At 39.9% G+C, this 27,446-nt stretch overlaps 1 protein-coding gene across 40 annotated transcripts in view; it reads left to right on the top strand.

Annotated features, from left to right (window-relative positions):
* The window catches only part of ULK4 (unc-51 like kinase 4), a 477,098-nt gene that overhangs the window by 253,993 nt on the left and 195,659 nt on the right, over window positions 1-27,446 (top strand). For 39 of the 40 annotated variants that reach the window (XM_081527570.1, XM_081527572.1, XM_081527573.1 and 36 more), the window contains one exon: window positions 4,995-5,100. In XM_081527570.1, coding sequence (XP_081383696.1) covers window positions 4,995-5,100 — 106 coding nt within the window. Of the gene's footprint in view, window positions 1-4,966; window positions 5,101-27,446 lie in introns of all 40 variants that reach the window. The other variant, XR_014064646.1, reaches the window with a different exon arrangement.

Below are 27,446 nucleotides of genomic sequence, written 5' to 3'. Positions count from 1 at the left end.
AAGAGCATAAAAAAGTCATATATTACTCACAAAAATATGTTTATGAAAGGAACAGTGGATTTATCTCTAGTAAAACTGACCTATATTTTCCGACAGACTGGCCTTTGAACAAGGACTGGTATAATTTTACCGAATGGAAACAAAAGAAGAGATTTATTACTGTCTTTATTCTTTACAAGAATAAGTTTCCTTTGTTTCATTAGCTACTTTATCATGAGTAACATGTCATGTCATCTTGGTGCTTATTAATCACCCTTTCCCTCCAACCAATTGTAAGAATAATTAGATGAAATTGATGGTAGCCCATTGCTTCCACATTAATATTCCTAAGCTGATGTCAGTGAAACAGTCAAACATGAACATCCACTTTAATACCTGTGTTTCTAAAGAATAGAACTTTCCAGGCATTGATATTTGGAAAGCAGGCCTTTTGTAGATGAATAGGCTCAAGAAATAGAGTGACTCCCATTGGTGGGATGTCCATGTCTTTTGACTGCAGTTTAGAGCCTGATACCATGTTGATGTTTTTGTGAGCTTTTGTTCATCAAGGGACTCCGAGCAGCTCTGCTGCATGTCCTCATTCTGAGGCCTGGGCTATTGGCACATCTTCCCTCCAGACTGGTCACAAGGCAGAGGAAGGATAGGACACTGAAGCCACCTCTAGCCTTTAAAACTTCTGCCCAAATGAGTCCAGTTGGCCAAAGCCAGTCTTTGGGGCCGGAGAAGGCAATGGCACCCCACTCCAGTACTCTTGCCTGGAAAATCCCATGGACGGAGGAGCCTGGTGTGCTGCAGTCCATGGGGTCGCTAAGAGTCAGACACGACTGAGCGACTTCACTTTCACTTTTCACTCGCATGCATTGGAGGAGGAAATGGCAACCCACTCCAGTGTTCTTGCCTGGAGAATCCCAGGGACGGCGGAGCCTGGTGGGCTGCCATCTCTGGGGTCACACAGAGTCGGACACGACTGAAGCGACTTACCAGCAGCAGCAGTCTTTGGGGCAACTCTAAGTATGAGTGGGCAGGAAAGGGCCATCCTCCTATATATCTAGGAGAGGGAAGTGGGAATTGCGTACATTTGTAGTGACCAACTCAAAGTCACAAGTGTAGATTCTTGACTAAAATGGAAAGCTGGCTCCCTGAAAAGACCAGTAATATAGGCAAGGCTTTGGTGAGTCTGATCAAGAAGAAGGAGGAAATAGTGTAAAAGGTGATGTCAGTCAGCTCAGAGAAGATAGGTGAAGACAGGAGAGATTGTTCTGTATGATTCTGTTACAGTATGTTTGAAAACTTGGGACATTTTAGATGATTTTCTTGGAAAATGGACATAAAGTTGGATCAGCATAGATGCTAAGATGTTTTTCAAAAAAATATCTGAAGATCTACCAGTACAAATACACTGATCCCAGTTGCTTTTATTAAATACTAGGGAGTTCTACCATCTCGCCCAGAAATAGATATCAGATGCATAATAAATGTTTGTGGAATAAAATGAAGGGACAAAGGGTATCATCAAACTGATACTAAATTCAGATGAGGATGTCACACATAGGCCATTAACATTGGAGAACATTGATGTCAATTCAATTTAGTCTCTCAGTCGTGTCCGACTCTTTGTGACTCCATGGACTGCAGCACATCAGTCTTCCCTGTCCATCACCAACTCTCGGAGTTTACCCAAACTCATGTCCATTGAGTCAGTGATGCCATCCAACCATCTCATCCTCTGTCAACCCCTTCTCCCGACTTCAATCTTTCCCAGCATAAGGGTCTTTTCCAGTGAGTCGGTTCTTTGCATCAGGTGGTCAAAGTATTGGAGTTTCAGCTTCAACATCAGTCCTTCCAATGAATAGTCAGGACTAATTTCCTTTAGGATGGACTGGTTTGATCTCCTTGCAGTCCAAGGGACTCACAAGAGTCTTCTCCAACACCACAGTTCAAAAGCATCAATTCTTTGGCGCTCAGCTCTCTTTATGGTCCAACTGTCACATCCATACATGACTACTGGAAAAACCATAGCTTTGACTAGACGGACCTTTGTTAGTAAAGTAATATCTCTGGTTTTTAATATGCTGTCTAGATTGATCATAGTTTTTCTTCCAAGGAGCAAGTGTCTTTTAATTTCATGGCTGCAGTCACCATCTGCAGTGATTTTGGAGCCCAAGAAAATAAAGTCTTTGACCGTTTCCATTGGTTCCCCATCTTTTTGCCATGAAGTGATGGGACGGGATGCCATGATGTTAGTTTTCTGAATGTTGAATTTTAAGCCAACACTCTCGTCTTTCACTTTCATCAAGAGGCTCTTTAGTTCTTCTTCACTTTCTGCCATAAAGGTGGTGTCATCTGGGTATCTGAGGTTATTGATGACCTGATGGTCAAAACCGAAATCAGATTGATTATGTTCTTTGCAGCCAAAAATGGAGAAGCTCTATACAGTCAGCAAAAACAAGACCAGGAGCAGACTGTGGCTCAGATCATGAATGCCTTATTGCCAAATTCAGACTTAAATTGAAGAAAGTAGGGAAAACCACTAGACCATTCAGGTATGACCTAAATCAAATCCTTTACGATTACACAGTGACAAAGAGATTCAAGGGATTAGATCTGATAGACAGAGTGCCTGAAGAACTATGGACGGAGGTTCATGGCATTGTACAGGAGACAGTGATCAAGACTATCCCCAAGAAAAAGAAATGCAAAAAAGCAAAATGGTTGTTTGACGAGGCTTCACAAATAGCCGAGAAAAGAAGAGAAGCTAAAGGCAAAGGAGGAAAGGAAAGATATACCCATTTGAATGCCGAATTCCAAAGAATAGCAGGAGAGATAAGAAAGCCTTCCTCAGCGATCAATGCAAAGAAATGAGGAAAGAGTGGGAAAGACTAGAGATCTCTTCAAGAAAATTAGAAATACCAAGGGTACATTTCATGCAAAGATGAACACAATAAAGGACAGAAATGGTATGGACCTAACAGAAGCAGAAGATATTAAAAAGAGGTAGCAAGAATACACAGAACTATACAAAAAAGATCTTTATGACCCAGATAATCACGGTGTGATCATTCACACAGAGCCAGACATCCTGGAATGCAAAGTCTGGGCCTTAGGAAGCATCACTATGAACAAAGCTAGTGGAGGTGATAGAATTCCAGTTGAGGTATTTCAAATCCTAAAGATGATGCTGTGATAGTGCTGTAGTCAATATGCCAGCAAATTTGGAAAACTCAGCAGTGGCCACAGGACTGGAAAAGGTCAGTTTTCATTCCAATCCCAAAGAAAGGCAATGGCAGAGAATGTTCAAACTACCACACAATTGCACTCATCTCACACGCTAGCAAAGTAGTGCTCAAAATTCTCCAAGCCAGGCTTCAACAGTACATGAACCATGAACTTCCCTATGTTCAAACTGGATTTAGAAAAGGCAGAGGAACCAGAGATCAACTTGCCAACATGTGCTGGATCATCAAAAAAGCAAGAGAGTTCCAGAAAAACATCTACTTCTGTTTTATTGATTACACCAAAGCCTTTGAATGTGTGGATCACAACAAACTGTGGAAAATTCTGAAAGAGATGGGAATACTAGACCACCTTACCTGCCTCCTGAGAAATCTGTATGCAGGTCAGGAACCAACAGTTACAACTGGACATGGAACAACAGACTGGTTCCAAATCGGAAAAGGAGTATGGCAAGGCTGTATATTGTCATCCTGCTTATTTAACTTATATGCAGAGTACATCATACAAGATGCTGGGCTGGGTGAACATTGATGTAACTATTCTAAAATAAACAAGCAAATAAAGCCTGGCAGTACAATAAAAGTACCAGTCCAGATGGGGTCTTCTGAAGGAGGTATGCCTTCCTTGCTTTGTTTCAAGTTGTAACCTTCCCCTACAGCACCCCCAAACCGCTGTTCCCTATTCTGTTTCTCTTGCAGTGTGTTTCATCCTTTAACATAGAATGTAATTATTGTCTTCCCCCCTGCTACGTGTAAATTCCACAAGGGTGGGGCTGCTCTTTGAAAATTAAAAAAAAAAATTTGGTCTGTTTTATTCACTGATACAAGCCAAGTACCTAGAACAGTGGGCACTTTGTAAATAAAAGTTGTGAAAAAGACTTAATTCTCAATGCAACATGGGATCCTGGACTGGATCCTGGAACAGAAAAGGATGTTAGCAGAAAATGTGATATTTGAATAGTCTTTAGTTTTGTTATTAGCACCATACCGGTGGTACCTTAGTTTTGATCAACGTACATTGGTTGGATAAGAGGCTAGCAGGGGAAGCTGGGTGAAGGGTGTATGGAGACTCTGCTGTCTTTACAACTCTGCTGTGTCTGTAAAAGTACTTCAAAAGAAAATCTTTGGGATCCCTTAAGAAGTTTTGAAAGAAGTTATCTTTTGTGTCTTGCCAGTTAGAAACTGGACCAAAGTTACTCCCTGCTCTGCGATGTGAAGCGTTAGGGAAAGCAGAATTCACCCTTTCAGGCCCCTGTGTAGTTTGTTACACTGAAGCATTGCTGCACTAAGTCATATTCAACATCACCAGCCGTGTGTAAGAGTGAGGACGGAAAACAGCGGTAACAGTTGACTCTCAAAGCTGCAGAAATATTTCTTTAAGAAGTTTTTCTTTTGTGGTCTCAAAGTCACTTTCAGGTGTGGTTTCGTAAGTTCCACGTACTAGACCTCTAGTCCCTCTGACTCCTTAGTTGCCCATCTGAAGCCCCGAGGGCAGAGTGGCTGTCCCTTAGCACGTGGACAGGGGACAGCATGCAACCATGCTGGTGCCCTGAGTGGTTCACGCTGCCTCCCAGCTCACCTGACTCACTGATGGGACCTTAACACAGAGGAACTTTGCCTCATTCGAATGGAAAAAGATAATCACCCAACCTCGTGCAAAGAATGAAGGGAGGTCGGTCATGTGACCATTTGTCTTTTTTATGATGTAATGATGTTACTCTGTTTCTGTACAGTTATGATGTAAATGGTACTCTCTTGCAGGAACATCAGGAGAACATTCTGGGTAACACTATGCAAAGTGTGGTTGCATTGCTCAACAATCTGGTTGCCTGCAAAGATTTGAATATGAAGCTACTGTACGAACAAGGTAAATACTTCTTAGAATTCATCTTTGATTATGTTGAATTTTGCCTATTTATAAGTTTCCTCATCTCACATAGTAGACAGTTAACAAGTACTACTTAGAGTTGATCAGTCAAAATAGATGCTTAAAGGTCTACAAATAATGATAATATTACCAGCACAAATCGGAAGTCTGGTTGGATTGTGATAGTGTCTCAGAGTTAATTCATTCTCGTTCATGGCACAAAATCAATAGGCACTCCTTACAGATGATAGATCAAGAAATGGAAATGTAAGCATCCGATGTAGACTTTTTGCTGCCAATCAAAATAAAAACATAAATGGTCAAAATCACCTTGTAAAATGAGACTGGATGAGTTGAGGGTGGCTTTACTTTACATCTTATGCATATCTGTAATACTGAAATGAAAAACTTTTAAAAGTTTTTAAAGAGCTCAATTGAGGGGTTCAATTTTTGTTTGTTTTAGGTTTAAAACCAAATTGGGAGGGCGGTACAGAAATTTCCCATATAACCCCTGTCCCCACACATGCAGAGCATACCCCATTATCAATATCACTCACCAAAGTGGTAATTTTTTTTTTTTTTGCCAAAGATTAATGTACATTGATATCATAATCACCCAGAGTTCATAGTTTACGTTCAGGGTTACTCTTGATATTGTGTTTTCTCTGTGTTTGGACAAATGTATAATGACATTTGGGGCTTCCCCAGTGGCTCAACGATAAGGTACTCGCCTGCGGTGCAAGGGCGCAGGAGACACAGGTTCAGTCCCTTGGTCAGGAACATATCCTGGAGGAGGGCATAGCAACCCACTCTAGTATTCTTGCCGGGGAAATCCCATGGACACAGGAGCCTAGCAGGCTGCTGTCCATGGGGTCGCGAAGAGTCAGACGCAACTGAAGCGACTTGAGCATGCATGTAAGATGACATCCATCCATCATTATTATATTGTACAGTGTATTTTCATTGCCTTAACAGTCCTCTGTGCTCTGCCTGTTCATCCCCACTGCCTTCTACAACCACTGATCTTTTTACTGTCTACATAGTTTTGCCCCTTCCAGAACATCATAAAGTTAGAATCATACAGTATGTCACCTTTTCAGATTGGCTTCTTTCACTTAGTAGTATTTATTTAAGGTTCTTCCACGTGTTTTCATGGTTTGATGGCTCATTTCACTTTAGTACTGAATAAAAGTCTCTATTGTCTGGAGGTACTGCAGTTTGTTAATCCATTCACCTAATGAAGGACATCTTGGTTGCTTCCAGATTTCCGCAATTATGAATAAAGCTGCTATAAATATATGTATTAAGAGTTTTGTGTGGACATAAGTTTTGAACTCCTTTAGGTCAATACCAAAGGTGCACTTGCTAATAGTATGCTAATTATTTCATTTTTTAAGGGATGCCAAACTATCTTCCATTTGGCTGTACCATTGTGCCTTCCCAAAGTGAATGAGAGTTTCTGTTCCTCAATACCCTTGCCAGCGTTGGGTGTTGTCAGTGTTCTGGATTTTGGATGTTCTGTTAAGTGTCAGGGTAGCTCCTTTTAATTTCCCTTTCCCTGGTGGTGTATGATGTGAAGCATTTTCTAATATTCTTGTCTCCCATTTGTATATCTTCTCTGGTGGAGGTCTCTGCTAAGATCTTTAACTTAATTTTTAATTGGATTGTTTTTTCTTCTTGCTCTTGGGTTTCAAGAGTTCTTTGCGTATGTTGGATAAAGTCCTTTATCAGCTGTGTCTTTTGCAAATATTTTCTCCCAATCTGTGGCTTGTGTTTTAATTCTTTTGGAGAGCCAAAGTTTTAATTTTAGTTAAGTCCAGTTTATCAATTTTTTTTTATGGACTGTGTCTGTGGTGTTATTATCTCAGAAGTCTTCACCATACCCAACGTCATCTAGGTTTTCTCCTACATTATCCTCTAGGAGTTTTGTAGTTTTGAATTTTTACAGTTAGGTCTGTGATCCATTGTGAGTTAATTTTTGTGAAGGGTATAAGGTAGATTTTATTTTTTATATGTTGCTGTTCCAGCACTGTTTGTTGGGGAGACTGTCTTTGCTCCATTGTGTTGTCTTTGCTCCTTTGTCAAAGGTCATTTAACTGTATTTATCCAAGTCTGTTACTGGGCTCTCTGTTCTCTTCCACTGACCTTTTTGCTTTATACTTTCACCAGTACCCGCTGTCTTGATGAGTGTAGCTTTAAGGTAAGTCTTGAAGTCGGGTGGCATCAGTCCTTCAACTTCGTTTTTCTCCTTAATATAAATTTTAGAATCAGTTTGTTGATCCTCATAAAATAACTTTCTTGGACTTTGATTGGGATTACATTGACTCTATAGATCAAGTTGGGAATATTGTTACGTCTTAAACACAGTGTTTACTACTTTTATATTAATAAAATCTCTCATTTGAATGTTGATGAAAGTAAGACTTGAATAGGATCAATGAATAAAAAAATCCAAGATCAGTGGATAAAATCTTTAAGGATCAATGAATAAAAAAAATCCAAGATCAGTGGATAAAATCTTTAAGTCATGGTTCTGATTTCCTCCCCCAACATTTAGAATTGTGTTTCTGTGTGGTCACTATACCTAAATTTTGGCAATGTTTTTTTTCTCCCTTAAGAAGAATGTGCATTCTCAACGATAATAAATATTGCCAAGTGTTGAGGGATTTTAGTACATTGAAACATTTATCCTTTTATACAGCAGCATATCCTATTCTATTTTATGGGTTCAGTTCAGTTCAGTTGCTCACTCGTGTCCGACTCTTTGCAGCCCGTTGAACTGCAGCACACCAGGCCTCCCTGTCCATCACCAACTCCCTGAGTCCACCCAAACTCATGTCCATTGAGTCGGTGATGCCATCCAACCATCTCATTCTCTGTTGTCCCCTTCTCCTCTCTCTTTCAATTTTCCCAGCATCAGGGTCTTTTCAAACGAGTCAGTTCTTCTCATCAGGTGGCCAAAGTATTGGAGTTTCAGCTTTAGCATCAGTCCCTTCCAATGAATATTCAGGACTGATTTCCTTTAGGACGAACTGGTTGGATCTCTGTGCAGTCCAAGGGACTCTCAAGAGTCTTCTCCAACACCACAATTCAAAAGCATCAATTCTTCGGCGCTCAACTTTATTTATAGTCCAACTCTCACATCCATACATGACTATTGGAAGAACCATAGCCTTGACAAGATGGACCTTTGTTGACAAAGTAATATCTCTGGTTTTTAATATGCTGTCTAGGTTGGTCATAACTTTCCTTCTAAGGAAAGTAAGCATCTTAATTGCATGGCTGCAATCACCATCTGCAGTGATTTTGGAGCCCCCCAAAATAAAGTCAGCCACTGTTTCCACTGTTTCTAAACCAGTAATCTGATGGATATGGGTAATTTCCAATCTTTTGCAGACAGTTCTACAATGAATAACCTTAAGCACACATACCTTCACGTGGGAGCAGGAATATCTACAGAGTAAATTCCTGGGGTTAGAATCACTAGATCAAGGGGTATATGCGTTTGTAATTTCCATGGGTATTGACAGGTTGTTGTAAGCAGCCTGACAGTTTATACTTCCATCAGGGCACATGAGATTACTTGTCTCTGGATCTAAGAGCATGTTATGTTTTCCCATTTGTTTGACTTCCTTTCTTTATAGTTTTCTTTATATAGGCCATATGCATTTCTTCCTGTTTGTCTCTCCCCAGGTATTTTATCCTTTTCTACTTGCTATCGGAAATAAGGAATTTTCTACCAATGTAGTTCTCAATTATTTTTTTAAGTATGTGTTTGAAAGATTTTTTATTCTGTTTATTAACTTTGTCCCTAGGTTTATTCTCTTATTACTTTCCATAGTGATGACTTAGATGATTCTCTTTACTTTCTGGTTATGTAATAATAATGATTGCAAATAGAAACAGTCTTTAATTTTTATAGTTCTACTTTTTCTCTCTAGTCCAATTGCAAGATTCAAAGAGAATGATATAGAGGATATCTTGGTATTGCCTCAGAATCTTTTTTTCTGGTTAAGGGAGTATTTACATTTTATCTTTTGCAATCAAGAATAAAGAATAATAAATAAATAATGATGACTTTTGACCCCTCTGGAAATGATCAAGTGATTTTTCCTTGGATCTATTCATGTCATGGATTATATTTAATAGAGTATCTAATATGCAACCACTCTAGTGTTTGGATCAGTAAGCACAGTTAATTGTGATATAATATTCTTTAATTGTGCTGCTTCAGGTTTTTGTTAATCTTTTATTCAGGATTTTCCATTGCTGTTCATAAGTGTGATTGATCTATAGTTTTGTTTCTTGTTTCTTTCTTTTTTGCTGGATTTTGGTGTTATTGCTATATTGCTTCTTTTTAAGGGAGTTTTCTTTCTTCCTTTGGCTTTGGAACAGTTAAGATATCTTAGATATTATCTTTTAAAAGTTTGATAGAATTCCCATGTGAAGCCATCTGGCTGGTTCTCTTTCTTGAAGGTATGGTAGTTTTGATAGCTCTTTGACACCATTCTCTATTTCTACAGTGATAATAAATCTTTTTTCATTTTCCCATCTTTTATAGAGTCAGTTATAGGATATTATATTTTCCTAGAAGGTCTTCATTTCACACACACTTTCAAATTTATAGACTTGGACAGAATAGCTTCTCATAATTCTTTTATTTTCTTAGGTTTCAGAAGTTAACTTCCTGTTTCCATTTTTTATGTATATTCCAAAATATATATATTATATGTGTATTTGCACTCTTGTAATTTTATTGATTAGTTAAGATAATGGATTTTACTATTATGTGTACATTGTACATTTGTGTGCGTATAATTTTTAGGCCAGTTTGGGAATTTACATATTAGTCCTACTTTAAAAAAATTTCTTTTATCTACTGATTCATTCCTTGTGAATGAAGTTGTTTTTTCATTCTTTTTCTGTCTTTTTGAGTAACTTAACTCATTTATCTCCTTTTTGCTTAATCATTAAAATATTTAAAGCTATGAATTTTCTTCCAGTATTGGATTCTGATCTGTAGTGCGTCCATTGTTTTTGTTTTCTGTGTATGTTTCAGTTTTGGTTTATGTTCCTTAATTGAGCCAATAATTGTTTAACAGTGAGGGCGTATTTTGTTTTATTAATTTTGTTCTTTCTAGTTTTATTGCACTATGGTCAGCAAGTTTCGGCAGTGCTATTTTGTCTTTTTAGAATTTATTAAGGTTTTCTTGTAGCTAATATATGGTCAGTTTTCATGATTTAATATGTATACTTGGGAAAGTGCATATAGGATTTCTCTCTTGACAGTAACTGATACAACAGGCCCTCCCACCAAAACAACAGGAAAATTCAACAAAACATGTGAAGCAGTTTGTTTCCAGTCACTGGAAAATAGGCAACGTTGGGTTTTGAGCTTTGAGAAGCGAAACACGAGGTGAACTCTTTGTTTTTGTTCTCTTTGTTTGTTTTTGTCTGTTTATGGAAGCAGGGTCCAAGAAGAATACCAAGGTCTTGCCAAGTTAGGGAGAAAGAGTTCAGTGTTCAGAGATGAGAAGTAGTGAAGGTTCACAGGGCAGAGTATAAGAGAAGAGATACAAAGAGGGATCGGGCCTAGAAGTCTACATGGAGGTTTCACACAGGTCCTTTGTGAGGGCTGGGCTGCAGTGGACATGTGCAGAACAAGATTCTGTTAGGCCTAGAAAGAGGATAGAGCAGATGCCATAAGGTTGAGAGCTGGATTGATATAGCAGAGATTATGCTTATGTGTTTTTTAGGAATTCCAGCCTAGCTACTGGTTGGTACCTTACTATGGACCTAAGTAAAGTTACATCAGCCTGAAACCAGATGCTAGTCTAGACCTTCCATAGCATTTCAACCATGTCCTGTGCATGCTATGCTAAGTCACTTCAGTTGTGTCCAAATCTTTGCAACCCCATGAACCGTGGTCTGCCATGCTCCTCTGTCTATGGGATGTTTTTCAGGAGTGGGTTGCCATTTCCTGCTCCAGGGCATCTTCCCGACCCAGAGATTGAACCCATGTCTCTTATGTCTCCTGCACTGGCAGGCAAGTTCTTTACCACTAGCACCACCTGGGAAGCCCTGGACTAATTCCTTGGGCTATGAATTAAACTATAGACCCGTCCTAACAAAGAATAAGACTAAGCCCTTCAAGGTCAAAAGATTCACAAGGAAGTTTACTGCCTGCTAGAACAAAATCGTCAGGAGTCCAGGTGGTCTTAAGAAAGGTGGTTAGACTGCAAGTGTGGTAGGGTGAGGAAGCAGGTAAGTGTGGGGTTCAAGGGGTACACCGAGGCTGGGATCACTTTCCTGGCCCTTGCTAGTGGTTAGTGGGGAGGAGAGGCATGTGACTGTGGAAAGTCTGTTTCCATTCTCCAGAGATACACCAGGTCTGTCTTTTCATTATACTCTGTTGCTCTACAGACTTCTTGGCTACTCAATGTGTGGCTGATTTTTCCAAAGTTGGGTAAGAGAACTGTTGAGTGTTTGCCAGCCCAGAGTGTATTAAGATTCAGTGGGTTGTGGCCACATGAGGAGTCACTAATCATCTGCCACTGTTTGGGCTTGAATTGTTGTGGTTGGTTTCAATAAAGTCTTCTTGCTAGTTTTTATTTTGGATCCATTCTGGCTCAGTCATTGATGTGTATATTCATTACATTTCATACAGAATTAAATTCCCTATTCCAAACATTACAGTTACTTGTAACATTAATACTTTGAAAATCATCCTATTGTAAGTGAGCTGTAGTGCAGATGAAGTGGAAATGATTATTCCTGCCTTTAAGTGCTTCAGTATGGTGCGGTGTTAGGCCAGTGTCTGACTGAATGTCATTCTCGGACCACATACTAACAGTCAGTGGAGGGACGAATTCTAAAGCATGCGTTTTCCCCCCTCACCTGTTAATGTCTCTGAAATAAGTACATCAACACTGCTGTCCAGATGGCAGTCCCCAGTGTGGTTTCTGCTGCTGACGTGTGTGTTGAACCTTGTGGAGTGAGTGTGAGTGTCCCGGAAGTGAACTGAGACTCCTCGGAAGAGATGCATCACAGTACTGTCCTGCATCCATGTTCTGATGGAGCAAAACGTAGGCGACAGTACAGATGTTGGATGATTCCGGGTTGACAAATAAGAGGAGTCAATCTCCAAATAGGAAGAACGTTTAAGAAAAGCTCAACCAATTAAATGTACTTAGACATCCCTTTTTGTGTGTCATAAAGGCAATGTATGAGAAAATCCGTATCAGAGTGTGTCTCAGAGCACTCACACTGAGTGTAAGATGCAGTTCTAAGTGATAAAGCGCGTGCCATGGAAGTGGCAGCATCGTTTCTTTGTTAGTGGTACGTAAAATGATGTGGTTCCTTACGATCTCTGGCATCGTAGACTCAATGAGGTGTGGTAGGTAGTACAGGTGAGAACCTCCACACAGCATCTGCGGATCCCACAAGCGCGCAGACTGAGATGTGGGGTCATCAACAACACATCACCAGTGTGCAGCTGCGTTGTATCATCCAGGTTTTTTGCTTTAACGTTTTCACTTTTAAATGAAGTGTTTAGGGAAATAATTAGAAAACAAAGTAAGACCTTTTGTTTGTATTTGAAAAAATGTTACTGTTATTAACATTTAAAATTGGCTGCCGGCTCATCCCTGTGCAATGACCTTTTGATAATGGATATTAATTCCAGCTTCAGTCTTACCAGCAGAGCTGTCGGCATAATGGATTTGCGTGACACACTGCAGCAGCCAAAAAACTGTAGCACCTCCAAAGGACCGTTTAGGGAAATTACGTTTGTTCTCATGGGCTTATGGTGTGTCAGAAACCAAAACACTCATTTCTTGCTAGGTATATTATAAAACTGCCTAAGTTGGTGTTTCTTCAAGAGACCAGAAAATTACTGTGAGAGTTGTTTGGGCTTTGACGGTGTACTTAATAGCACTCTTCGATTCTTTCACATTTAAGGATGATGTTCAGAATGAGGTTAAAGAGGTGAAGTTGGCAAACTTTGTGTAAAGGACCAGATAGTAAATATTTTAGGCTTGTAGGGCCGTGTGATCTTTGCCACTACTGCTCAATACTGCCCGTATAGCAGCAACAAGGCAGAGAATCCAGATGTGAGTGGTTATGGCCCTGTGTCCATAAGTTTTCTTTACAAAATTAGGTGGCCAACCCACTGGCCATGGTTTTCCAGCCCCTCTTGTACAGTAACTAACTCAAATTCTCCCCAAACTGCTCTCAAATCTTCACATCAACATATTTGTAAAATTTAGTTGTTAAACTATGATTCAACTCAAGAAAAACTGAAAATTAAATTTAAATGAATATATTCAGAAGACATTACTACCTTCATAGTAGCGTGAAGATACGTGAAGAAAAAATGGAATATTTGCCCTAAGGGCTTAATCTAAAAATCATAATACATACATACATCTTACTTAACTCTGCTCCTATAGCACAAAAAGTGCCATAGAGAATAAATACATAAAGGGATGAGCATGACTGTGTCTCAGTAGGATTTTATTTACAAAACAGATGATTTCCCATTCTTATCTAGTTCATTCAGTCTGTCAACAAATATTTATATACCAGGCATTGTTCTTTCGGTGAGGAATGAACAGAATGAACAAAACAGGCAAGATTTCTGCCTGCATGGCACTTCCATTCTGATGGGAAAAAAAACAAAAACCCACAAACCAAAACAATGAACAAGAAAGTTTATGTTAGATAATGTTAGATGTCACATGATGATAAACACTAATTTAAAAGAAAAAAGGAAAAGGGGGCTAGAGGTGTCTGCATGGAGGTGGGGTTGAAATCCTACCCTGGGGAGGCAAGGAAGGCATCCCTGTGCAGGTGGTGGTTAAGTAAAAGCTGGAAGGAAGTGAGGAAGCAGCCGTGCAGTTACCTGGGTGAAGGTGGGTGGAGAGAACAGTAGGTGTGAATCCAGGGTGGGAGCCTGCTTGGTGGGGGAGGAACGGCAGGGAGGCCAGTGCAGCTGCAGCAGAAGAGACAGCGAGCTAGGAGAGAGGAAGAACCAGTCGAGCTGGCTCTGCGTTCGGGGAGCACAGGGCCAGTTTTGTCCAGAGCGATTTGGAAGCATGGCCAGACTGCAGTGCAGTTTGAACCGAAGGTGAGGAAACTGGTTGGTAACTACTGACTCCCTGCTTACTCTGGGTCAGGAGGATGCCCTGCAGGAGGGCCTGGCAACCCACTCCAGTATTCTTGTCTGGAGAACTCCATGGGCAGAGGAGCCTGGCGGGCTGCAGTCTATAGGGTCTCAAGAGTTGGACACGACTGAGTGACTAACACTTTCACTTTCATCACATATTTGAACTTCTCTGATTTCTCACTACCTTGGTATCACTAAAACTTTGCATTAACAAACTGCCCCTGTTAGTTTCATGTCTGTGTGAAGTTTTGAATCTGAAGTAAATTCTTATGTGATGAGTAGGTTTAATCCAGCTATTACTTTTAGAAATTGTTCTCATTTTAAATGAATATAGTGGAAATATATAAGATACGAATGCATCAAAAATGTTGAACTTGAACTGAACAGAAAATGGGCATTGCTTGAATTTGACAAGACGCTGTTCAGTAAGGTAATGCTGTTGTTGTTGTTCATTCGCTAAGCCCTGTCCAGCTCTTTGTGACCCATGGCCTGCAACATGCCCGGCTGCTCTGTCCTCCTTCCAAAGTTTGCTGAAATTCATGTCTGTTGGGTCAGTGATGCCATCCAACCATCTCATCCTCTGTTGCCCCCTTCTCCTCTTGCCCTCAATTTTTCCCAGCATCAGGGTCTTTTCCAATGAGTCAGCTCTTCGTATCAGGTGACCAAGGTATTGGAGCTTCAGCATCAGTCTTTCCAATGAATATTCAGAGTTGATTGCCTTTAGGATCAACTGGTTTGATCTCCTTGCTGTCCAAAGGATTCTCCAGAGTCTTCTCTAGCACCCCAGTTGGAAAGCATCAATTTTTTGGCACGCAGCCTTCTTTTTGGTCCAACTCTCTCATTTGTACATGATTACTAGAAAAACCATAGTTTTGATTATACAGACATTTGTCAGCAAAGTGATGCCTCTGCTTTTTAATAGGCTGTCTAGGTTTGTCCGAGTTTTCCTTCCAAGGAGTCTTCTAATTTCATGGCTGTTGTCACTGTCTGCAGTAAATTTGCAGCCCAGGAAAATGAAATCTGTCACTACTTCCACTTTTTCCCCCTTCCATTTTCCCCATCACACTGTTTTCCAGAGTGGCTACACCATTTAAAATTTCCACCAACAGTGTTATGAGGATTCCAGTTTCTCCATACCCTGTCCACTCTTTGTTATCTTGTGTCCTTTTTCATTATGGCTATCCTAATGGTGTGAAGTGATGTCACACATGGCGTTGATTTGCAGTTCCCCAAAAGTTAAGAACGTTGAGCATCGTCTCATGATTTGTGTAGGACTGACCTTGGGAACAGGAGAATCTTGGAGAAGATGACAACCCTCTGATCTATTGTTCATGTAGGGACTGCCAGAATGATCATGTGAGGGGGCACATCTTAGCATATTACTCTCTCTGCTAGCTTTCTGCTGCTCTTGGAAGCAAGACTGGAATCGTTAACATAACAAACAGCTCTTATTTCACCAACTGCCTCTCAAGCCACCTCCTCCTCGTCTGTCTGCGCTGTGGCCACAGCCACCTTGTCTCTGGCTCGGTCAGGGGCTGTGCTGCTCTCCACTCTGCCGTCCCACCTACCATTCCCCATCCTTCTTACCTTGTTCCTCCCTTCAGTGCTCAGTTCAAACACCATTTCCTCCAGAAAACCTTCCGTGGCACATATTTCACTTTTAATTAAAACATGAGCTATATAATTAGTTGGTTAATCTCCATGCCATCTGCTAGAATGAAAGCCCCACAGAGACAGGAACCTGCCTTTCCCATTCACAACTGTAACCCCTGCACAGCTGCTGATGCATAGTAGTTGTTTAGTAAGTGTGCAGACACCCAGAGTGGTTCACGTTCTGTGTCTAGAGTAAGAGCTCTGAGCCTCTGCACCTGCTCACGGTCTCCCCCACAGAAGCAGCTGTACCGTATGTGTTGTCTGCGCTCATCTGCAGTGGTGTGTTTCGTGTGTCTCTTACCTCAATGTGTGTTTGCTGAGAACCTGATATCCATAAGGCAGTATTCGCTGGATTCTTCTTAGGCCACCAAAGTGGGTAAAATTTGAGCTGCTCATTGATTTTTTTTTTTATCAATTCTTCTCCACTTTTGGAATCCAGCTAACTCATCTCCAAGGAACAGATCCTGTTGCTTTGAAGCATGATAAAAGCCATTGGCAGAGACTAAGAATGTAATCTCAGCTTTTGCAGAGCCATTTTGGGGAGCTACAGACTTACAAGCAATGATTCTTTACTCGTTTATTTTGTCTTACCTTAATCTTGAAATATGAAGAACTATGTGTTGGATAGATTGAACTGCCCACTTTTCCTTCTTTTGTATTCCATTGAGACTGATTGGCCTGCATGTCTTCACTCCCCTTCCTAAGAGTCTACTGGCCAATGCTCACTTAGGCTTCTTACTCTGAAATACTTTGAGATAGCCAAGCCATATGATCACTTATCAGAAAAGTTTTTCAATGAAAGAAAAGAAAAAGACATTTAACAAGCTGTTTGCAAGGTCAGATTAAAAACATGTTAAAAATAGGAAGGGGGGGACACATCATAGCAGGTGCGAATCGATACTAGTGTCGGGAAATAGCATACAATGAGTTGAGCCTCCTGTAAGTTCTCAGAGGGTTACTGAAAGACTTTTAAAGTTATCTTCCAAGAAGGAAGGATATAAATCCATTATTTAGGGAGAAACTTAAGAAGTTAGCATTTGAGTGGAAGAAAGTAACACGGTGTGGTCATTGAAATAGCTGGGTTTGAATCCTAGGTCTACAGTTTATTTGGTGAGATCTCTTTAGGATAATGGCATCCATTTCATAGCTTTGATTTGAGGATTAAATGATAATATATGCAGGTTTGTCATGTATAATTAGTAAACTTGGCATAAGTATTTGAAACTAAGTACTAAAAATAGCTGAGCAGCCCTCTCATGGGGCCATATAAGCAGATCAGTAGAGTAAGAAAAGTGAAGCCCAAGGTAAGTTACTAGATTCTAAGGCAGCATCAGACATTTTAAATCATAACTTTCCCACTCCAGTAGGTTATAATACAGTGTACTGAAAAATTCACAAATATGATCTTAGAGCCCCCTTTTTTTAAAAATGGAAGTATAGTTAATTTACAGTGTTGTGTTAATTTCAGGTATACAGCAAAGTGATTGTTAAACACATTGGGTTGACCAAAATGTTAATGTGGATTTTCCCATAACAGCAGATGGAAAGCCTGAACGAACTTTTTGGCCAATCTCGTATATACACACACATGTACTTTTTCATATTCTTTTCCATTATAGTTTATTATAAGATATTGACTGTGTTCCTTGTGCCATACAGTAGGACCTTGTTATTTATTTTATACACAATAGCTTGCATCTTCCAATCCCAGACTCCTAATTCATCCCCCTACCCCTTTCTCCTCTGGTAAACCATAAGTTTGTTTTCTATGTCTGTGAGTGTTTCTATTTTGAACTTTAGTTCATTTGTATCATATTTCATATTCCACAGACAAATGATGCTGTATATTTATCTTTTTCTGCCTGCCTGACTTTACTTAGTATGACAGACTGTAGGTCATGTTGCTGCAAATGGCATTATTTCATTCTTTTTTTAATGACTGAGTAGTATTCGTGTGTGTGTGTACCTGTGTGTGTTGTATGTGTGTAGCATACCGCCTCGTCTTTATTCATTTATATGTGGATGGTTTTTAGGTTGCTTCCGTGTCTTGGCTGTTGTGAATAGTGTTGCTGTGGACATTGGGGTGCGTGAATCTTTTCAAATTAGAGTTTCCTCTGAATATATGACTGGGGCTTCTCAGATGGTGCAGTGGTGAAGAATCTGCCTGCCAGTGCAGGAGATGCTAGAAACATGGGTTCAGTCCCTGGGTCAGGAAGTTCCCTTGGAGGAGGAACTGGCAACCCACTCCAGTAATCTTGCATGGACAATTCTGTGAACAGAGGGCTCTGGAGGACTACAGTCTATGGGGTCACAGAAGAGTCAGACACAACTGAGCGACCAAGCACAGACGCATGGGGTTTATGCCTAAGAGTGGGATTGCCAGAGGATATGGTAGTTGTGTTTTTAGTTTTTTAAAGAGCCTCCATAATGCTTTCCATAGTAGCTGCACCAGTCTACATTGTCACCAACACTTTAGCAGGGTTCCCTTATCTCCACACTCTTTCTATTCTTTATTATTCGTAGACTTTTTAATAATGGCCATTCTGAATGGCCATTGTTTTTTTATCTGTAAATAGATATTTATTTGTAGAATCCTTTCTTCCTGTGCTTCCTGCATCCCACCCTCTCTTTCCTTTCTCTTTCTTTTTTATTGAGATATACTTTACATATAATATATATGTTTAATATATATACTGTGTTGATTTGTTACACCATTATATCACACGACATAACTACCATTTCCTTTTTGTGGCGAGAACATTTGACAGCAAAAAAAAACAAGCAGCCTGATTCAAAAGGAGGCAAAGGACTCTTATAGATATTTCTTTAAAAAAAAAAAAAAATCAGCCACATAGCCAATGAACACATGAAAGGATGCACAACATTATTTGTCATTATGGATATGCAAACCAAAACTATAATGAGATACTTCTTCGAATTTATTAGGATCACAACTGTTTTTTTTTTTTTTTAAGAAAATAACTAGTGTTGGTGAGATATGGAGAAATTGGAACCCTCACACATTGCTGGTGGACATGTGAAATAGTATGACTGCTATGGAAGACAATAGTGATTCCTCAAAAGTTAAGCATAGAATTGCCATATGATCTGGCAATTCCCCTCCTAGGTATATGCCCAAAAGAAGTGGAATAGAGCCTTAAACAGATAACTTACATATGAATGTTCATTGCAGGTGGAAGTGATTTGCAAGCCCATCTGCAGATGAATGGATAGCAAATATGAGATATACGTATAGCAGAGTACTATTCCACCATAAAAAGAAATAAAATTCTGATTCATGCTGCAACATAGATGAACCTTGAAAATATTACACTAAATGTTAGAAGCCAGACACAAAAAGGACACATTGTGTATGATTTTACTTATATAAGTTACCTGGCATAGACAAATTCATAAGAGCAGAGAGTGAAATAATGGTTAGCACAGGCTGGGATAAGGGGGAAGTGAGGAATTTTATTTAATGGGTACAGGGATTCTGTTTGCGATGGTGAAGATGGTCTGGAAATTGTGGCGTTGGTTACACCACACTATGAATGCATTTAGTGTCACTGAATTGTATGGTTGTAATAGTTTTATATTAGATACGTATTTTTACCACAATTAATAAAGAACCCCAGCTGAAAACGATACATGTCCCTCTTGCTCACATTGATCAGTGACATCTGGTTTCTGGGCCATTTGAGGATGTAGTTTTGGGCATTGGAAAGTCTCACTGGGCAGCCACTTCTCAGCAGAGATGCCACAGTTTTCGACAAAGAGCACGAATATTTTGAGAGTAGCAATTATTTTGGCAGCAAAGACTAAACTAAAAAAAAAATTTTTTTTTAATGTATGTATTTCACGAGATAGCAAATTCACTTTGGAAGTAACTTTCTTGAAGCTGTAGGATCAGAAGATCCTGAAAATTTCCTATCAAACACAAGCCAGGGAAAAGAAATTAATATTAACGTTCCCATTTGACTCATTTTAAATGTATGGAGTGTTGAAAATGAGTAGAATGTTCCCTATGTTTGTGTTTGTCCTGTGTCTTACTGTTGAGGTATCCATGAATTTACTCTGATTTTCTTGTCTCTGTTTTCCCCATATGTTCATATGCACTTCAAGTTCTCGACCACAGTGCTTTCTGGAGGCAGGCTACTCTCTGATGGCCCAACTCTGGGGCATTGGTGTCTCCTCTGTGTAAGGAAGGATGTTGAGTTTACTTCTGGGGAAAATGTTAAAGAAGTGTTGCAGATAAAACTAGAAGCTCCTTTGCTTAGGCATCCAAGATGAAGAGGCTGATAAAAACCATTCCTTCTGAGGAGCAGCAGAGGATGCTGGGAGGTGCGGCTTGTAAGCTAGATGACCAATGAGAGCTTCCAGCACTGTCTTTGGATGTGTCGTGGGAAACAGGAGGAGATTCATGCTGTGAGTTGCTCCAATAGGCAGGACTTTGGGTCTTAGGGAAAGTTCCACAGCAGCCACTTCCTATTCAGCATAGGACAGTTCTTTCCAACAGCTTGAAGACTTAAGTAGGGAGAGGTCAACTTCAGGACAAACTGAGTGCCATCAGTCTCCAAGGGAGACCAAGCAGAGAAGTGATTCCAGTGCAGATGAGAGGTTGGCTTATGGCCTCTAGAGATCCTAACAGCCGTAGAAATTTTGTGATTCTCTTTATACTTGCCAATAGTTTGCAAATATTCCTGCAACCTCTAAGATGAACAGCAGAGGAGGAGTCGATGTAATGAAAGAAAGCTATTAAGATGTAAATTGTTTTCTCTGTTAAGTGCTTTCCCAATGTGCTGAAACACACATTCACTTTTATTCCCTTCTGTCTAGGCTGCTGACACTCAGGAACTAAAGATGGAAATGTGGAATCAAGCAGGTTATACCCATACAAAGAGAGACAACTAACATCTGGCTCTTTCTGTTTTCCTTTAAATGACATAATCAGTGTTGCATAGTGTGTCTTAACGCTTTCTCTTTTATATCCTTAGTTTTAGAGAAAAAATCTAATGCCAGGCAGCCATTATTGCAGCCCACTGCTGGCATATTCAGCAAACAGTAGGACATTTAAAGTGAGGACAGTTATTAATGGGTTTAGAACAGTAATAAAACTTTATAGAGGAGTTTAATAAGTCATTTACAGACCATGAAACAAAGCTAATAGTCACCCTTCATGGGTGAAATATTCTATTTATCCTGTGGTCCGCTGCTTTGACTTTTAGTCAAATGTCAAGAGATCGCTTAGATTTCAAATGTCTTTATATGCATTTTATTGTTAAAGCCTGTAGAATTTTGCATGCTTAAAAAAATGAGTCCCCAAAGAGCAATGATACAGTGTTATCATTTTCAGTAAAATGTAAGCAGTCAACTCTTTCTGTCTTTCCATTTACAGATACATAAATGCACTAGTGATTGACAGACAATATGATCTTCTGTCTATATAAGCACCGAATTTTGGACTTAATCCAATCTTTTTTTTCCTAGATGTCTCTTGGATATTAGCTGTACCTAGCTGAATAAATAACAGGGCTTTTATTTTTCATTCTGTTAACATTTTCCACCACAGTTGAGTCTTTCTGGGCATTATAGTTTGTTCTCCCCTTCTCCTAAGAGCTCTTCCCCTGCACCAGGCCCAGAAGACTTCCTTTCCTGTTGGAGACAGTTGTTGTGATTTGGGTTTAGTTTCTTTCCATGTCATTCAGTAACTCTTATATGAATCACAGAGGATTTAGAGTTGGACTGTTCCTAAAAATCATTTATTCAAACCTCTCATTGTATGTATGATCAAAGCAAGGCCAACAAGTTGCAGAAACTTTCCCTGGGCTCCCCCAGCTGGAAAACAACTGAATGACCCTGAGATGTGAGGTTGCTAGCTGAGGCCCTCTGCTCCCTGCTCTGGCTCACCCCTGTCTTCAGAGCTGCAAGTGTTTGGTCAGAGCACCGTTGGGTGCTCTCTTCCACATCTCATTTGGAGCCAAGCTTTTGCTTTAGTTTCATTTGCTATTGATGAAATTGACTGGAACACTGTCTCTTTCTTTGAGGGTAATATTACTTACTGATGGCTCGTGGTCCCCTTTTGTAAACATCAGTCAGTATCTTCTCCTTTGATGTCCTTGGTAAATAGTGGCATGGTATTTTATTTTTGAGACGTCTGGCCAGAGTTGAGGCGAAGTGTCTCTTTGCCCAGAGAATAAAGCTGTGAGTCTTTTTTTTTTTTTTGGTAAGATTTTTAAAATTTATGGCGGTGGTGAGTCTTCATTGCTACATGTGGGCATTCTCTAGTTGCAGCAAGTGTGGTGCATGGGCTTCTTATTGTGGTGGTTTCTTTCTGTTTTGGAGCACAGGCTGTATGCGCACAGGCTTCAGTATAGTTGCAGCTTGTGGGCTCTAGAGCATGAACTCAGTAGTTGTGGCACATGGGCTTAGTTCCTCTGCAGCATGTGGGATCTTCCCAGATCAGGGATCAAACCCATGTCCCCTGCATTGCAAGGTGGATTCTTAACTACTGGACAACTAGCCCAGCCATGCATTCTTTAATTCTGGGCTTCCACCAACTGAGCTCTCCATCTGGGGATGGCATTCGCCCTAGTGCTCTGATACATAACTGATATGGAAAACCTGATACTTACTTTAAAGATGTTTCAAGTAATAAAAATATGAGGAGTTATTTTATTTGAAATAAAGAGTAATTGTGGACAGGTCCATGTTGCAAAATTAAAGCAGTAATCAGATTGGTGGAGTGACCATACTATGCTTTGTCATCCTAGTCATGTCAGCGTTGACAGCATGGCCAATCCAAAGGGTTTTTACTCAGCTTGATCAGTTATTTGTTATTGAATAAAAGGATATTCATTCAGATTTTTCTAGCATGTCATTTTTGCTCAATAAATATTTATTAAATGAATCAGTAAAAGAATGAATGCGCAAATGCTCTTGAAAATTACATTAAAGATAATTGCATATGGTGTGTGCTTGTGAGAAGATGAGGTGAGAAGAGAGAGAATAGGTCTGAGAAATTGAGTATTTCCTGCCATATCAGTGAACAAGGAGGTCACAGTCATCAGCACTTCCAGCCCTCCACCGTGAGCTCCTGAGCCATAATGACACTCAGGAAGGAAAAGAATATCTGCGATCTCACAGCATCAGACTGCAGCCACTCCCTAGGGTGAGACTCGAGGAAGATCAGGATGTGAAAAACACAGGATACTGCCTCCAGATAGCTGAGATACTGGGAGCAGCTTTCTCAGGGTTACTTGAGATGCTGTCTCTGGGCTTGAAGTCCTAAAAATTCCCACTGCATAAAACAGAACCCTCAAGTTTTAAGTTGTAAATATATTTTTTTAGTCAGCAGGTTCAGTAATGAAAATAATGGCGTTAATTACAATAATAAGATGTGAGACCTGAAGTGGCACGTTTTCTGAGAACCATGCCGTCTAGCCCTGAACAACTCTGAATCAGGGTCTCTGCCTGAAGAGGTGAATGTCCCTTGAAGAAAATGAGTCATCCACATCCAGAGAGCCCATAGAGAGAGCTTTCAGAATGGCAACATGGAAGTGAAAATAATTTTTGTTTTGTTAATTGGAATATGATGGCCTTACAGTGCTGTGTTGGTTTCTACTGTACAACAATGTGAGTCATCTTTAAGTATACATATTATCCCCTCCCTCTTGAGCCTTCCTTCCCCCCACCCCCATCCCACCTGTCTAGGTCATCAGTTCAGTTCAGTCACTCAGTCATGTCTGACTCTTTGTGACCCCATGGACTGCAGCACACCAGGCCTCCCGGTCCATCACCAACTCCCAGAGTTTACTCAAACTCATGTCTATTGAGTTGGTGATGCCACCCAGCCATCTCATCCTCTGTTGTCCCCTTCTCCTCCCACACTCAATCTTTCCCAGCATCAGGGTCTTTTCCAATGAGTCAGTTCTTTGCATCAGGTGGCCAAAGTCTTGGAGTTTCAGCTTCAGCATCAGTCCTTCTAACGAATATTTGGGAATGATTTCCTTTAGGATGGACTGGTTGGATCTCCTTGCAGTCCAAGGGACTCTCAGGAGTCTTCTCCAACACCACAGTTCAAAAGCATCAATTCTTCGGTCATCAGAGAGCACCAAGCTGAGCTCCCTGTGCTATACTGCAGCTTCCCACTGGCTATCTGTTTGATGCATGGTAGTGTATATATGGTCAGTGCTTTCCCCATTTGCCCCACCCTCTTCTCCTCCCCGCTCCCGCCGCACAAGTCCATTCTGTACATCTCTGTCTCTATTCCTGCTCTGCAAATAGGTTCATCAGTACCATTTTTCTAGATTCTGTATACATGTGTTAATAGATGATGTTTGTTTTTCTGACTTCACTCTGTATGACAGAGTGTAGTCCCATCCACATCACTGCAAATGACCTAATTCCGTTCCCTTAATTAGGCAAATATTCCTTTGTATGTATGTACCACATCTTTATCCATTCATCTGTCTGTGGACATCTAGGTTGCTTCTGTGTCCTAGCTATTGTAAACAGTGCTGCAGTGAACACTGGGGTGCATGTACCTTTTCCAATTATGGTTTGCTTAGGGTGTATGCCAAATAGTGGGATTACTGGGCCACATGGTAGTTTTACTCCTAGTTTCTTAAGGAACCTCCATATTGTTCTCCACAGTGGTAGTATTAATTTACACTCACACCAACAGTGCGAGAGGTTTTCCTTTTCTCCACACTCTCTCAGCAGTTATTGTTGTAGATTTTTTGATGATGGCCATTCTGACTGGTGTGAGGTGATACCTCTTTATAGTTTTGATTCACATATCTCTAATAATGAGCATTGTTGAGCAACTTTTAATGTGTTTATTAGCCATCTGTATGTCTTCTTGGAGAAATGTCTGTTTAGGTCTTTCACCCATTTTTTGATGGATTTTTTTTTTTTTATATTGAGCTACATGAGCTGCTTATATATTTTGGAGATTAATCTTTTGTCAGTTGCTTTGTTTATAAATGTTTTCTCCCATTCTAAGGGTTGTCTTTTCATTTTATGGTTTCCTTTGCTGTGCAAAAGCTTTTAAGTTTAATTAGGTCCCATTTGTTTATTTTTGTTTTTATTTTCATTACTCTAGGAGGTGGGTCAAAAAGCATCTTGCTGTGATTTATGTCAGCGTGTTCTGCCTATGTTTTCCTCTAAGAGTTTTATAGTGTCTGGCCTTGCATTCAGATCTTTCATCCATTTTGAGTTGATTTTTGTGTATGGTGCTAGCAAGGGTTCTCATCTGCTATCTGTTCAAAGTCTAGCTCCTTTAGAGGACACTTGCTCCCCTCACGCTCCTCCCTAAAACAGTATGGATCTACAGGGGGTGCTTGTGTATCCTGGGGTGGGGATTGGAGAAGGGGGAGCCTCTCCTTACAATGAGCCTCAAATGAAATAAGCATTATTTTAAACGGATACTATTCATTTTAATGGTATGAAATACCTTTTAGATTTTAATCAATGTGCTTTATTATTTTTGAAAATGTGATTGAACCTTTTACAGTACAGCAGTTTACAGATTGTATTGTACCATTTTATGTACTTTGTATTGTACAGTTTTATGGGTTTTGCCAGGTACATGTCATCATGTGTCCACTATTACAGTATCCTACAGGATAGTTTCACTGCTCTAAAAATCATTTGCTCCACCTATTCATCTCCCCATCTCTCCCACCCCAAGCGCTGTCTTTGTAATATCTTCCTACTTTTACCTTTTCCAGAAAGAATGCCATCTGTTTGGAAGAATCCAAATGCAGCCTTTATCATACTCATTTGTTTTACCCAATGATACACATTTTAAGGTTCCTCCTTGTCTTTTTTTTCGGCTTGATATAGTTTATTCCTTTTTATTGCTGAATAACATTCCATTGTGTTTACCATATATTGTCTTTTAGCATTACACTGGACTGCCACAGTTGGCTTATGCACTTAGTTATTGAAAAATATCTGTTTCTTCTCAGTTTTGGTTATTATGAATGAGTCTGCTGCAAATATCCATGTGCAGGTTTTTGTGTGGCCCTAAGTTTTCAGTTCATTCTAGTAAATACTCAGGAGAAAAATTGGGTTATCTGGGAAGCTTGTGTTCAATTTTGTAAGAAAGTGCCAAACTGTCTTGCACAGTGACTGTACTACGTTACATTCCCACCAGCCACAAGGCAGAATTGTTGCTCCATGTTCTCACCAGTGTTTGGTGTCGGTGTTTTGAATTTTCACTATTCCAGTAAGTTTTTGGTGGTGTCTTACTGTTTTAATTTGCAATTCCCTAATGACATATGATGTAGAGCATCTTTTCATATGCTTATTTGGCATCTGTGTGTATTTTCTTTGATGAAGTATGTGTTCAGATCTTTTGCCTGTTTTTTAATTGGGTTGTTTGTTGTCTTATTGTTGAGCTCTAAGGAGTCTTTCTGTATTTTGGATACAAGTCTTTTCTCAGATAAGTGTTTTGCAAATATTTTCTCCCGGTCTGTGGCTTATCTTTTTTTTTCCTTCTGGTTTGATTAGTTGTGATACTTGGTTTTAATGGCTGTTACAGCTGAAAAGTAAACCTCATCACAGTGCACAGATCTGCCTGGAGAAAATGCACCATTGACTCTGCTTCCTAAATTATACTTATTTTCAGAACCATATGCCACTTATGCAAATATTTAAAAAAATAATTTGTCTAGTAAAATTTCATTTTCCCAGACCATTGCCTATTCTTACAAACTAATTGGAACCCATTACATTCTTCTATAAATTCAAGACCTATTGAAGTTTACTTGGAAAACATTTAAGTGGGTGTGAAAATAGTCTCCATTTGGGGATCATATTTCATTTACCTTTTACTGAGCTTTACCAGGTAGTAATAAACTACACTAATTTTTAGGCATACCACTTAATGAATTTTTACGTATGTATAAAGATATAAAACCAACACATAGATCCAGATACAGAGCATTTTTACTACATCAGGAAATTCCTTCACTTCCCTTCCCAGCCTGTGCCCATATGCAGGGCTCATCAGCATTCTTATTCTATCACCATTGATTAGTTTAGTCTGCTCATGAACTTCATATAAAAGAAATACAGAGTATGTGCACTTCTGTGTCTGGCTACTTTCATGGCCAGATTTCAAACCAGTCAATCTTAAGGGAAATCCACCCTCAATACTCATTGGAAGGACCAATGCTGAAGCTGAAGCTCCAGTATTCTGGTCATCCAGTGCGAGAAGCTGACTCATTGAAAAAGTCCCTGATGCTGGGAAAGATTGAAGGCAGAAGGAGAAGGGGACGACAGAGGATGAGATGGTTGGATGGCATCACTGACTCAATGGACATGAGTTTGAGCAAACTCAGGGAGATTGATAAGGACGGGGAAGCCTGGCGCGCTGCAGTCCATGGGGTTGCAAAGAGTTAGACACGACTGGGTGACTGAACAACAACTTTCATGGCATAATTTCGATGAGACTCATCTGCATTGTTTCTTTCATAAGCTTTTTTTTTTTTTTGACTTAAATTTCTACTTAGTATCC

The sequence above is a fragment of the Giraffa tippelskirchi genome, chromosome 9 (genome assembly GCF_054371585.1).
Source record: "Giraffa tippelskirchi isolate mGirTip1 chromosome 9, T2T-mGirTip1v1.2.pri, whole genome shotgun sequence".
Taxonomy (NCBI): Eukaryota; Metazoa; Chordata; class Mammalia; order Artiodactyla; family Giraffidae; genus Giraffa; species Giraffa tippelskirchi.
Note: the sequence above shows the minus strand (reverse complement) of the source record. Positions and strands in the feature narration are given on the sequence as shown.